This window comes from Urtica dioica, chromosome 8 (assembly GCF_054948205.1).
Source record: "Urtica dioica subsp. dioica isolate 48M chromosome 8, U.dioica_male_clone48M_v1_H2, whole genome shotgun sequence".
In the NCBI taxonomy this organism is placed as follows: domain Eukaryota; kingdom Viridiplantae; phylum Streptophyta; class Magnoliopsida; order Rosales; family Urticaceae; genus Urtica; species Urtica dioica.
This window is the reverse complement of record NC_142763.1, coordinates 21,765,977-21,778,898: the sequence shown is the minus strand read 5'-3', so window position 1 is coordinate 21,778,898 and position 12,922 is coordinate 21,765,977. Positions and strand designations below refer to the sequence as shown.

The 12,922-nt window shown below is 38.9% G+C and overlaps 3 protein-coding genes across 4 annotated transcripts; 2 read left to right on the top strand and 1 right to left on the bottom strand.

Moving 5' to 3' along the window:
• The first annotated feature begins 516 nt into the window (after positions 1-516).
• LOC149388550 (cyclin-dependent kinase D-3-like) lies at positions 517-6,002 on the top strand. Its single transcript, XM_089624801.1, has 8 exons — positions 517-902; positions 1,330-1,483; positions 1,570-1,868; positions 1,946-2,180; positions 2,276-2,511; positions 2,596-2,916; positions 5,472-5,599; positions 5,714-6,002. The coding sequence occupies exons 2-7, from the start codon at positions 1,379-1,381 to the stop codon at positions 5,539-5,541; spliced, it is 1,266 nt and encodes a 421-aa protein (XP_089480927.1). The 5' UTR covers positions 517-902; positions 1,330-1,378; the 3' UTR covers positions 5,542-5,599; positions 5,714-6,002.
• A 1,587-nt stretch (positions 6,003-7,589) lies between these two features.
• Positions 7,590-11,108, top strand: DBE1 (debranching enzyme 1). The gene is made up of 2 exons (XM_089623484.1): positions 7,590-7,670; positions 8,075-11,108. The coding sequence occupies exon 2, from the start codon at positions 8,127-8,129 to the stop codon at positions 10,689-10,691; it is 2,565 nt and encodes an 854-aa protein (XP_089479610.1). The 5' UTR covers positions 7,590-7,670; positions 8,075-8,126; the 3' UTR covers positions 10,692-11,108.
• A 117-nt stretch (positions 11,109-11,225) lies between these two features.
• On the bottom strand, positions 11,226-12,795 carry LOC149388548 (small ribosomal subunit protein mS37-like). Of its 2 annotated transcripts, XM_089623486.1 has the most exons (4): positions 12,697-12,795; positions 11,873-12,046; positions 11,704-11,785; positions 11,226-11,413 (listed from the first exon to the last, which is right to left on the bottom strand). In XM_089623486.1, exons 2-3 carry the CDS (start codon positions 12,041-12,043, stop codon positions 11,720-11,722), a joined length of 237 nt encoding a protein of 78 aa, XP_089479612.1. In that variant the 5' UTR covers positions 12,044-12,046; positions 12,697-12,795; the 3' UTR covers positions 11,226-11,413; positions 11,704-11,719. The 2 variants fall into 2 exon arrangements, with proteins under 2 accessions (XP_089479612.1, XP_089479611.1); XM_089623485.1 differs by lacking the exon at positions 11,226-11,413 and having other exon boundaries at positions 11,603-11,785.
• Positions 12,796-12,922: the final 127 nt, after the last annotated feature.

Genomic DNA, 12,922 nt, shown 5'->3' with positions numbered 1-12,922 from the left:
TTTATAGTCAATGGCTAATGTAATGTAAGGAAAATTTGAGAAGTCAAGTTTAATATTACCTCACATTTGAAAACCAAGTTCTATGTTGAATACTTTTGAAAAACTAAGTTTTTGAGTAGGTAAAACGTCTAAAATACATTTTTTTAGAAAATTTCGAAACAATCAGATACATGAAGACAAAAACTTCGAAATCTCAAGAAAAATTAAGGCAAAACCTTCGAAGATATAAAATGAAGGAAAAAACCTCAGAATAATGATTTCGATGTTTTTTGTCTTGATCTTTTTAATCGTTTCAAATGTTTTGTTTTTATTTTTCTAGTGATTTCGAAGTTTTTTTTTTTTTTTTTTTTTTTTTTTTTTTTTTTTTTTAAATGTTCAATATCGAATGTGAAGTAACATCCTTGGTTTCTCAAGTTTCTTAATGTAACAATGAAAATATTAAAAAATAATAATAATAATAATAATTTTGCGAAATTCTGAAAAAGTTTTTCACATCTCACCCCTTTGAAAGAGCCATTACATTTCTATCACTCTCTTTCTACTTTCCCCTTCTTCGTCTTCCTTCCTCGCCGCCGGTCCATTACCTCCACACTCTCTCCAACCCCGACGGCGAGTTCCGGTCGATTGTCTCCTCCTCAATCTTTGGCTCGCCGTCTCTCGATTCCTCTCCGCTGTAGTCCCCGCCGACCTCTCTCGACTGGTTCCCTCGCCGGCGCCGAACTCATCGCACACACTCGAGGAATCTCGTTACCGCCTCACATCTTCACACCAGACCCGTTGCGCGATCGCTATATCGTCGCGGGTGCTTCATCGTCGCGAAATCATTGCGACGCTCAGGCACACTGTAACCTTGTCGTGCTTTTGCCTCGCTTACACAGCCTGTAGCTCCGTCACCATCGATTGTGAGTTCTGAACTTCCATTTCCGAAATTTCTGAAATTTTAGCCTAAGTTTAGTTTCTACTGATTGCAAATGTGTGTTTTAATATTGTTGTTATCGGATTTTGGTGTTGCACAGGCTCGGAAGCAGATTGTTATGCTATCGAGTGAACCAAAGTTAAACGATTCAGGGTTAAATTTCATTTCGCTATCGAAAGCAACGAATTTACCTTGTTTTTTGGTTCATTAAAATTTGCTCTCACTTTCGAGTCTGTATTGGATTTGTTTTCGGGTTCTTGTTCTCTCTTTGGTTCTGGAATGTCTGTTGATCTGTCGTGTGTTTTGAGGATTGATTTCTGAATGTGGAGCTTCATATATTGTTTGTTACAACATTATATTGTTTCTACGCTTGCTTTATAAGAATTTAATATGAGTCGCCCTATGCTCTGCAGGGACATTGAAGAACTGATGTTTGTATAGCTTGACACATTCATTAGAAAGATGACAGAACTTGATTATTCAAAAAAAGTGGCTGATAGATATTTGAAGCGTGAGGTTCTCGGTGAAGGTACATATGGTGTTGTTTTCAAAGCCATTGACACAAAGGTAAACTGAACCCAAACAAAACCCTCTTAAAGTTGCTGAGTTAGTAGTACTCTATTCAACCATTGCTTTCAATGGCACCATTACAGACAGGACAAACTGTGGCCATCAAGAAAATTAGGCTTGGGAAGCAAAAGGAAGGAGTCAACATCACAGCGCTTCGGGAAATTAAATTGCTTAAAGAACTCAAACATCCCAACATCATAGAGTTGACCGAGGCTTTTCCACACAAAGGAAACTTGCATCTTGTCTTCGAGTTCATGGAGACCGACCTCGAAGCTGTCATTCGTGACCGGAACATATTCCTCTCGCCCGCTGACACTAAATCGTACCTTCAGATGACCTTGAAAGGACTTGCATTTTGCCACACCAAATGGGTCCTGCACAGGTCACTATCCCCTGCGGTCATTACACTGAATTGAATTGAATTTGTTTTGTCTTATGCTTAACTCGGTCATTTTTCAGGGATATGAAGCCTAACAACCTGCTCATTGGACCCACTGGACAACTAAAACTTGCAGATTTTGGCTTAGCACGGATATTTGGGAGCCCTGACCGAATATTCACTCACCAGGTCTTTGCTCGATGGTATAGAGCACCCGAGCTATTGTTTGGAACCAAGCAATACGGTTCGGGGGTCGATGTCTGGGCCGCCGCTTGCATTTTTGCAGAGCTACTTCTACGCCGACCTTTTCTGCAGGTTTATTATGCTCGGTTCTCTCACCACTCACCACTGACCACATTCTAGTATCTCTCTTATGTATTCTCTTTATTTATTTTTATAATATGTTACAGGGATCCAGTGACATCGATCAATTAGGGAAGATTTTTGCTGCTTTTGGAACACCGACATCTTCTCAGTGGTCTGACATGGCATACCTTCCTGATTATGTGGAATACCAATATGTTCCTGCTCCTCCTCTGCGGTCATTGTTCCCAATGGCTAGTGATGATGCTCTTGATCTGTTAGGAAAGATGTTTACTTATGATCCGAAATCTAGAATATCTGTTCAGCAGGCGTTGGAACATAGGTATTTGGATTTGAATATTGAATTTAACATTTCGGTGTATGAAACAGAACGCGCGTTTTAATTCCTGCGGTGATCTTTGTGTAGGTACTTTTCATCTGCCCCATTGCCTACAGCTCCAGATAAGCTCCCTAGACCAGCTCCTAAACGTGAGTCTTTGAATTCAAGGAATTCAGATTCACATGATGGTCCTATTGTGCTGTCGCCTCCAAGGAAGTCGAGAAGAGTGATGCCACAGCCTGAGGGTGGTTTGGAAGGAAACACCTTCCCGGCTGAAAGAAATCATGACCATAGTGGTCAAATCAAACATTTAACTGGTGAAAATTCCAGTCGTAACGAATCGATGCCCATGTCAGTAGACTTTTCAATCTTTACTGCAAAACCACCAAATAGACCGACAATCAACAGGTATGTGTTTTATTTTTAGAAGAAACTAAAAAAATAAAAAATAAAAATAAAGCAAAATGGAATAAGCATACTAATGGAACGTTGATTGTGAACACTTGTTTGAGAGGGGAAACAAACTCTTTAAAATACAGCAGAGATTAAATAAGCAGAAGCAGTCAACAACCCTGTCCTTTTTTCTTAATGACCTGTTTACAGGCCCCAAACATTAGTTTAGCTAAATGACTAACCTGCCCTGAATTAAAACACAATAAGAATCTGCCCTTGTCCAAGTAAGGTTACTAAACTACCCCTGCCTTGATTAGTGGCTTGGCAATATGATTATATATCAGTTAATCACCAGTCCTAGTAGGATTAGTGTAATCAAATATATTAATTCACATATCGAATAGTGTACTGAATTAGTGAAATTTCCATAAAGTCAGTGATTATATTCTTAATTATCCGGGTTCCCATTGAATCGGCATCAAAGCACTTTTCTGTGACCGATGATGGAATCGCCAAAAAATATGGCCTTGAAGGACCAGTTGGGATCCACAGACAGGAGTGTTAATGCATTCCCTGAGACACATTGACCGGCGTGATAGAGAGAATTAAACATCACTCGATGACCAATTTAATTCCGTCGACGATCGGTTATCCGCCCTTGAATTGTTCCTTGGTGGAGCTGCATTCAGTCGCATCGACGGTGAAAACGCAGACAGCGGCTGTGTCCCTAACACAATCCATGGAATTCCACGCTCCTTCAAGAGCGATAATTCCTGCGGCGGCCTCAACACAAGTTTTCGATGGTCAAGACAACATTCGCGCACATGCGAGGCAACCAACAAAGTAGAGTTCGGGTTCAAGGAGCGTCATGGTATGATTGAGCCGAGCTGGATTCAAGTGACACGGACCCTGGGCTGGGATAAGCACATGTTGACGGAGGACGAAGCTGGGAATGCTCAGGCCGGCCGGTTGGGGATAAGCTGTCGCTCTTTACCCAGAGGTGGTGATTACCCAACAGATCAGGGTGATTTGAACAGCATTTAGCCGCCAAGGCCTCAACCCATCGGAGTTGGCGGGATGTTAGGCAGACATAGGGTGTTATGTGTTTGGCCTAGACGCAGCAACGTTCGGCCGAGACTTGGTAATGGCTGGTCGAGAATGGTGGCTGCCAGGATTCACATTTCGTGAAGTGTGGCTGATGGAGGCTATGTTTATTTGGTTAGGGTTTGGTAAGATACTATTTGGGTAGGCCCGGTAAATATTGGCCAATTAGGATTTGGGTCAACCAATTTGAAAATGCAGATTTCTAAGGATCGCAGATGGTATGATTCAAAAAATCTCCCGTGTCCCAACCACTATCGTGATAACCATAGATTGCACTGATGCTTTTGTGCCATAGACCCTGCCTCTCAGAGGGTAATCGCCAGAATCGTTTTGCTAGCAAGGCTGTGTTCTTCTCCGCAATCTTTCTGATTCCCAAATCTCCCTTGTTTCTAGGCTCGCAGCAAGTCTCCTGAGCCCACCCCGTGGCAGCCTTTATCTGTCCCAGGGAAAAAAAATGCATAATCATCTCAATATCATGCGACTCACTTATATGCATCTTGAAAATGAACATATAATACGTTGGAAGGGGGGACATAACCGATTGGATTAAAGTCACACCTCTCCAGTAGAAAGAAAACCTGATTTTCAGTTGTCCAGCCTTTTTATTTTTCGAAATGACCAGAACCCAAAATGCTTTTTGTCTTGGGCTACCTCAACCGACATCCCAAGATATCGAATAGGCCAAGCATTCTGGACAAGCTTCAATGGACCCAGAACCCCCCTCGGAGAGATTGATGCCCAAATTGTTACTTTTATGTTTTTATTTTGAGGCCCGAAGCCCAGTGGTACTGCCTCACTGTTGCGATCATCCTCTTCCATCTACCACTCGTGTTCCTTAAGATCAGTGTATCGTTCGCAGATTGGGAATGTGACACTTTCAATTTTACCGCTTCCCATTTCCGTATCATATCTTGCTGAATACGCCAGCATAGAGCATCCGAGATTAGAATCTTGCTGTTTCCTGTTCACCAATACCGAGAAGCAGACCGATGAAAGACCTCATTGCATTGATCTTTCTCCTTTTTATGTCAAAACCTTTTTTATTTTATTTTTATTTTCTGGGACGAAATCCAGTAACTCCCACTCCAGCATATCATATGGTTTTTTGAAATCAAGTTTAAGCAGCGCACCTATTTTTTTATAATAGATGATATTTTAAAGACCATACGTTTGTTGACTAGTTTTTTTTCCTAGTTAAGCTAATGTTTGAACTTTGTATATAGCGTCCTCATTGAAATAGAATCATTTTGGTTTATCTTTTTGGTAAAACATTTCATCAATTGCATGTCACTCACATCACCTTTTCTGTTGCAAAGAAAAGCTCTTTACTGTACGAACTTCGTCAAATTTCCCTACTCAATTTGCCAAATGATATCAGCAATGTGTTTTATATACACGTGAAGTCTAAAGATTTGCAGTTTTACAAATATTTTTTGTAAATTATTTGCTGTTTCCCTCTCTTGCAGTGCTGATAGAACACATCTGAAGAGGAAACTAGATCTCGAGTTCCAACATCCCGAAGAATCTCCACGTTAATGCCTGGAATTCTTTTTCTCAAGATGTAAACAATGTTTCGAGAGCACACAAAACAGAGGTATGTGCTGTGAGTAGTGAAAGCATACTTACCAAGTGTTATGTGAACTTCCCTAATCCTGCATCCAAGTTCTTACTATGTTTTTATAACTCATTTTTAACACTTTCTTTGTAGATGGAGAAACAATATTCCATCAACGAAAGCTCAATTTGCGGTTTCAGCGACGTGGTGAGTTATTGTGTAAGACAAACAAAGAGAAAATAATTGATGAGTAGAAGGGCAACTGTACAATATCTGACGCAAGTGCCAAAATTTTGAATTATTTTTTTTCCATTATTTTTTTCTCTCTTACTTTGACTATCTCACATGTTTATCGAAGTGATTCTGAAACATCACGAATGAGGGGTGATTCAATCCCGAGGCTGGCTAATTTAGTTACCGAGTATTCATGGAGTTACACTTATATTGTGATATCTTCATTAGTTGAACGAGATGACCGTTACAGAACAGTACTGGTAAAATGGCCTTTTCGTTTTACAGGAGTGAATTGTGAGGTCCTGAGACATATTTGGATTTTTTCTCCGATGTTCTTGCATGACTTGAAATATATTCTTTAATGGCGGTGAAATGTACTGGCCAAAGCTTCCCCTTGCTTCAATTAAGGGGGAAAAAAATATAAAAGCTATACATGTACCCTTGAATCTCTTAATGAGAAAAAAATAGAGAATAAAATAGGGCAGTGTTAAGCATAGCAAACTATTTAATTTCAAGGCATAATTTCGCAAATCTGTAGCATATTATCGATTTATATCATTTAAAAGTTTATTGCATTGCATTGCAACTCACTTCATACATTGAAAAATCCTCACTGCGTGAATAGCTGAATGTCCGATAATTTAGTTGGTCCAAATAAAAATGGTACATCTCAATTTATCTGCGACTTCCACAATATTTTAGGCTTCTGGTAAAATATCCATGTGGTTTTATTTGTTCCGAACGATTTATTACAAAATAGACGATGATAGTTCTTAATTTTTAGTACTAAATTTGTTTACTACGCTTAGCTACCACTAATTGTCTCCTCCTTCCGATCTACTTTACCTAAACCTATTTGATAAAAGTTTTTTCTTTTGGGAAAATGACACATATATACCATAGTATACTATGTGTTTGAGTTAAATGTCGAATTTATATTTGGTTTTAAAAAATGTTGAGTTTGTATCTTATGTTTAATTAAAATGATAAATTATACCCTAAAATATATAATTGTACCACAAATATTCTTTATATTGACTTTTCGTTAATGTTGACTCTGATATTTATATGTAGACCTCATTTTATCCTTATTCATTAGCTCTTTATAGCCCTATATGTAATTTATTGTAAAAATAAATAAATAAATAAAAATAACGATCTCTGAAATATGAAATATCGTGGAGAACACAAAGATAGTAAATGATAAAAATCGACATTAAAAAATCATCAAAATCACAGATTCAAGCGCGAAATTCAAAAATCAAAGTTGCAGTTTGAGAGAGAGAAAATTTATTAGTATATTTTGATTTAATTCGATTTCAAAATAAAGAGTTTTTTATTTATTTTTATTTTTAAATAAATTATTATAAGTCGCAAATGAACAATAGTAAAATGAGGTTTGCATATAAATATCAGAATCAACATTAATCAAAATTCAATAAAAGGATGATTTGTAGCACAATTATCTAATTTATGATATAATATCATCATTTTAATTAAATAGAAAGTACAATCTCGACATTTTTGAAAAACAAATGTTAAATTGGACAATTCACTTAAAACATATGGTATCTATATTATTTTTCCAAGTTTTTTTTTTAATACCATTGGATATCGTAAATCACATAGAATTAACGGCTGAGATTATGCGCAGCGGGGTTGTTACGGTAAGCGCGAAGCAGGAATAAACGAACTAAGCCAAAAATTCACTAACTTCCACTGTTCACTCGTCGCTTCTTCCAAAAGCGATAATATTTCACAAAACGACACTCCATTTTCTGTTCTCTCTCGTCTTCTTTCTCCGAATCTCTGATAATGCAATGGTGAATTTCCTCAATCTGATTTGATCTTCCCATTCTCCCTCAGATCGCAGAGTGTAAGTTCACAGCTCTCTCTCTTCGTGAGTTAAATTTTCTCGACTCTTTTATTCATAAATCGCTTTTGATCACATTGAGTTTTCTTTTCGTCCAGATTTTTATCCTCTATGTTCTGTGTAGTCCTCTTGTTTTCTGCTTTGTTATTCGTGTATTAGACTTTTGCTGTTGAAGCATTTGATGTTGTTTATTTGCCGAGATCATTTTTAGGTGATTTTGTTCATTATTTTAGGGAGCTGATGATTTTAGTAAGGCGCAGTATCTGATGATTTCGAATCCGATTGAGATCGATTATTGATCGCGGTTATTAGTCTCAACCCTTGATATTTAAACAGCATGTTGACTCTGTTATACTTGAATCTAGCTAAATTTTTGCTTTAATTTTTTGTAGTTGTGTCTTAGGCAGAAAAAAATTCAAATTCAGTGGGAATATAATCGCAGTCCGAGCACAACTTGATATGGCAACTCTTCTCCAATCACTGGCAAGTCGTGCTTATTTTGTCGACTTTGGAGTTAACAACTCATCTAGGCTGAACTGTTTGAGTGGTGTCCTTACCAGAGATAGAGTTCGAAATAGCTTTAATAAGAGGAAGCCAATTTATGGACAGGCTGTTACACCATTTAGAAATACCAGTTTTGAAGCAAATGCAACCCCACGATCGTCGATTGAGTCATTTCAGAGGATATTCAGAGCTAGTAATAAAATTGAAGAATCTGATAAGGTAGCGGCGTACCGGTTTAGGACAGAAGTTGGTGGTCTGGTGAATGTTCTTGTCAGAAAGAAAGATCTGAATTGTGTTGTAAGAATTGAAGTTTCTTCCTTGGAATTGCCCGATAATGATCACGGTAGACTGGTTCTAGATTGGGGCTTATACGCAGGTGATTCATCCGTACACTTTCCTTCAGAGGCTCGATTACAACAGTCTTCTTTTGGGAGGTTCTTTGTGGAATTGGAGGTTGAGGCAAAACACATCCCGTGCTATCTCGCTTTTCGAATGAGATCTCTTGTAAATAGTGACACAAGTGGTGTTGAAATAAGAAGTCACAGGGAGGCAAATTTTTGTGTACCTCTTGGTTTTGGTTTGGGTCACCCAACTCCACTGGGTCTCTCTTTCTCACGCGATGGGTCCGTGAACTTTTCCATCTTTTCAAGAAACGCAGAAAGTGTGGTTTTGTGCTTATACGATGACGCCGAATCTGATAATCCTGTTCTGGAGCTCGACCTTGATCCATATGTCAACCGAACAGGTGATCTTTGGCATGCTTCCTTTGAAAGTCTTCGGAATTTTTCTCGTTATGGTTATCGAGTAAGACATACTTGCTCCGAAGAAAACAAAGACAAATCGGAAGATCAGAAAGTACTTCTGGATCCATATTCGAAGATGATTGTGAATTCTGGTTGTGGAAAGTATCTTGGGCGAATACATAAAGAACCTGTTTTTGACTGGGGTCATGATGTTGGGCCGAAGTTACCGATGGAGAAGCTGATGATGTATCGGCTTAATGTGAAGCGTTTCACAGAGCACAAGTCTAGCCAGTTACCTTCTGACATCGCTGGTACTTTCTCTGGTCTGAGTGAGAAGTTAGAGCATTTAAAGTATCTGGGTGTAAACGCAATTTTGCTAGAGCCTATTTTTCCATTCGATGAGAAAAATGGACCGTATTTTCCTCGTCATTTCTTTTCACCAGCGAATCTCTACGGACCTTCTGGCGACTCTACATCTGCTATAGTCTCGATGAAGGAGATGATCAAGAAAATGCATGTGAATGGGATAGAGGTGATTCTGGAAGTCGTTTTCACCCACACAGCTGAAAGTGGCGCACTTGAAGGTTTTGATGATTCAACGTATTACCTGAACAGATTCAATGGAAGGGCTTCTTTGAATTGCAATTTTCCCGTCGTGCAGCAATTCATTCTGGACAGTCTTCGGCACTGGGTGACCGAATTTCACGTCGATGGGTTTTCCTTCGTTAATTCAGCGTCTCTGTTGCAAGGCTCCGATGGGAATTACCTGTCTCGCCCTTCTTTAATCGAAGCGATTTCTTTCGATCCTCTACTCTCGAGGACCAAGATCATAGCAGACTGGTGGGACCCACATGGCACAGTGTCTGTGACAAAAACTCTTTTTCCCCATTGGAAGAGATGGGCAGAGATGAACACCGGATTCTGCGACGACGTTAGGAACTTTCTTCGGGGCGAGGGGCTTCTGAGCAGCCTGGCCACGCGACTCTGCGGGAGCGGAGACGTTTTCTCAGAAGGACGAGACCCGTCATTTTCCCTCAATTTCATCACCAGGAACCACGGGCTTCCTCTCATCGACCTTGTCTGCTTCAGCGCCGAAGAACTGTCTTCGGAGCTGAGCTGGAACTGCGGGGAAGAGGGTCCCACGAATGACATCGTTGTCCTCGAAAGAAGAATCAAACAAATTCGTAACTTCCTTTTTGCCTTGTACGTGTCGCTGGGCGTTCCTGTTCTGAACATGGGAGACGAGTGTTTACAGTCCACTGGAGGCTCTCCCGCGTGTACTTCTAGGAAGCCCTATGATTGGAATGCTCTCAAAACAGATTTTGGAATCCAAGTCACACAGTTCATCGCATTTTTGAGTTTGTTGAGAAAGCGACGGAGCGGCGTGCTTCAGAAGAAGAAGTTTTGGAAAGAAGAAAATATCAATTGGCGCGGAAGCGATGAGTCTCCTCCAAGATGGGATGACCCGACCTGCAAATTCCTTGCCATGAGATTGAGGGCCGAGGAAGAGAAAACAGAGGATGAAGAAATGGAGCCGGATAGCGATTGTATCGAGGGTGATGTGTTTCTGGCTTTCAACGCGACTGACTGTTCAGAGAGTGTTTTTCTGCCACGATCCAGAGAAGGAATTGTGTGGCACAGATTGGTTGACACAGCTCTTCCGTTCCCGGGGTTTTTCTCGGTTAGTGGTGAGTCCGTGGTTGAGGTGGTTGAAGGAATCCTTACTTACGAAATGCAGCCTCTCAGTTGCATTCTTCTCGAAGCTAAAGTTGAGTAATTTTACTAGAATGTTGGATTATACTCTTGTAAAGTTCGTTGAATAGTTGAATAATAGTTGTATAGTTTACTTTACAAGAGTATTGTGTCATCGGATTACAGTATGTAAAAGAATGATCATTTTGCATGTGATCAATCTCCCAAAATAGATGGTATTAGTATAACTGCCTGATAAATATTGTACTAAGAGAACATATCATACAAGCCCAAACAATGCCTGATAAATATTCAATGTCGCTCCATTTCAAGGACGGTATTTCATATTTTTCCACTCGTAAAAAAATTATACTAATGGCTCCTCGTTTCATATTAGTATTTTCATACTAATGGGCACACAAGCCTAGCGCAAAAAATAATGAGACATCGGCATCAAAATTCATTAATTCATTGATGTTGAACACCAAAAAAAAAAATACAATTACCATGTTTGGATGTTCCAACTTAACCATAAAAAACCACCACCGATTCACAACTATTATAGGCGTACAAATTCAGATATCCACGCCGACCATTGGCACACGGTTATTCTGCAATGCGCTATATAACCATGACGTGAATTTGTTACCCATAACAATCACATTATACCATCTCTTAGTTTTCCTATGCTTCGTAGTAAGACAGTGCAATGAAATACTGATCAGATAGTCGTCTAAGCCACCAATCGGTAAAGAAAATGGCAAGCTGTACTCAAACAAGACAGTATTGTTCTATTCTTCCATGCCTCTGCAAATGATGATTTAACAAAACAATTTAACATAAACTGAATCCAAACCTTTCTCAGGTTGCTTTATGAACTGGTCAGTTTTGGCCGATAGGTTTGGTGGTCATAAACCGTCTAGTTTTCTACTACTTTTCACAAGGAAACATAAAAGAACGCTCGATTATTGTGTAATTTCCGGGTAATTGCTCGACTCGAAAAAATAACCCATCATAACTCTATAAACCTTATCCAATGATATGAGGTAACAAAATCAATCATAAATGAGCTTAAAATTTACTTCTCGATGAAATACCCGAAAGCCCAAAAATTTATCTTCCTTTGCTAAGCCTGGCCAAGTGGTAGTTTATGCTTCCCCAATTTATTTTGTTCTTGCTCTGCAACACAAAGAAGTTACAAGGTCAGAGATCACCCTAGTTTATTCATATAATGCAATCAAAATGCACAAAGAAATAAGACCATACCTTTGCGCTAACACAAGTGTCCAATAATTGCTTGTGTTTCACACATTTATCGTCGCTGTTGTTGTGAAGAGACAAGCAGTTGAGAAAAGCGACCAATTCGACAGTGCACGGTTTGCTCAACCCCGAAAACATCTTCGGATTCACACGAAGATTACAAGCTTTTCGACCCATGATCTGGATAAATAAAAGATATAAAAGAATGCGCTTTTATAAGTCCAATATTCTTCACAAAAAGGATTGTTCATAAAACAGACCAGCAAGGTTTTGACACATTCTCGATAAAAATAAAAGACACACTCTGAACTTCTTTATTGAGACAGATAAGTATAAGGAACCGAGGTTTTAAAAAACGTTAAAAACGTACGTACAGAGGCGCGGAAACGGTAAAACGCCCGGAAAATGCCTCAGTAAAGTACGTTTTAGGTCTGTAAAATGCCTTGCTGGGATTTTTTACGTGAATGACCTTGCTTGAACACCACTTTGCAGATTGTCATTTACTTTTATTCAGTTTCAACTAAGAAAAACGCAACCCTAAACTTCTTAGTCAAAACCCAGGGCAAAATCTCCCAAAATCCAAACACACGAACAAAAACCATTATCTAAGCCCTAAAATCAGGGATCCTGGAATGCTCTACCTGGTGTATCTTGAACTGATTAGACTTTGCCAAAACCGGAATTTGAATTTTTGACGATTTCAAATTACGTAAACTAAAAACGCATCAATTATATATTTTCGCAATGAAATAGGGAATTCAAGCAATATTAATCAACACGTCAACAAAATAAAATAAAAAACTGAAACGAAGACTTGGTTTGAACATCACCTGCGAGAAGGCGAGACGGCGAGCAATTGGGAGCCACGGCTAGAAGGTTGTCTAATCGGACAGGAATCACTTACTAGGTTTTTAATATTTAAGAATTAATTTTTTTTTTATATTTATTTATATACACAGTAATCGTGCCGTGTTTATCGTTTTAAAATATATATATATATATATATATATATATATATATATATTTGATAAGATTAAATCTGACTATTTATTAACC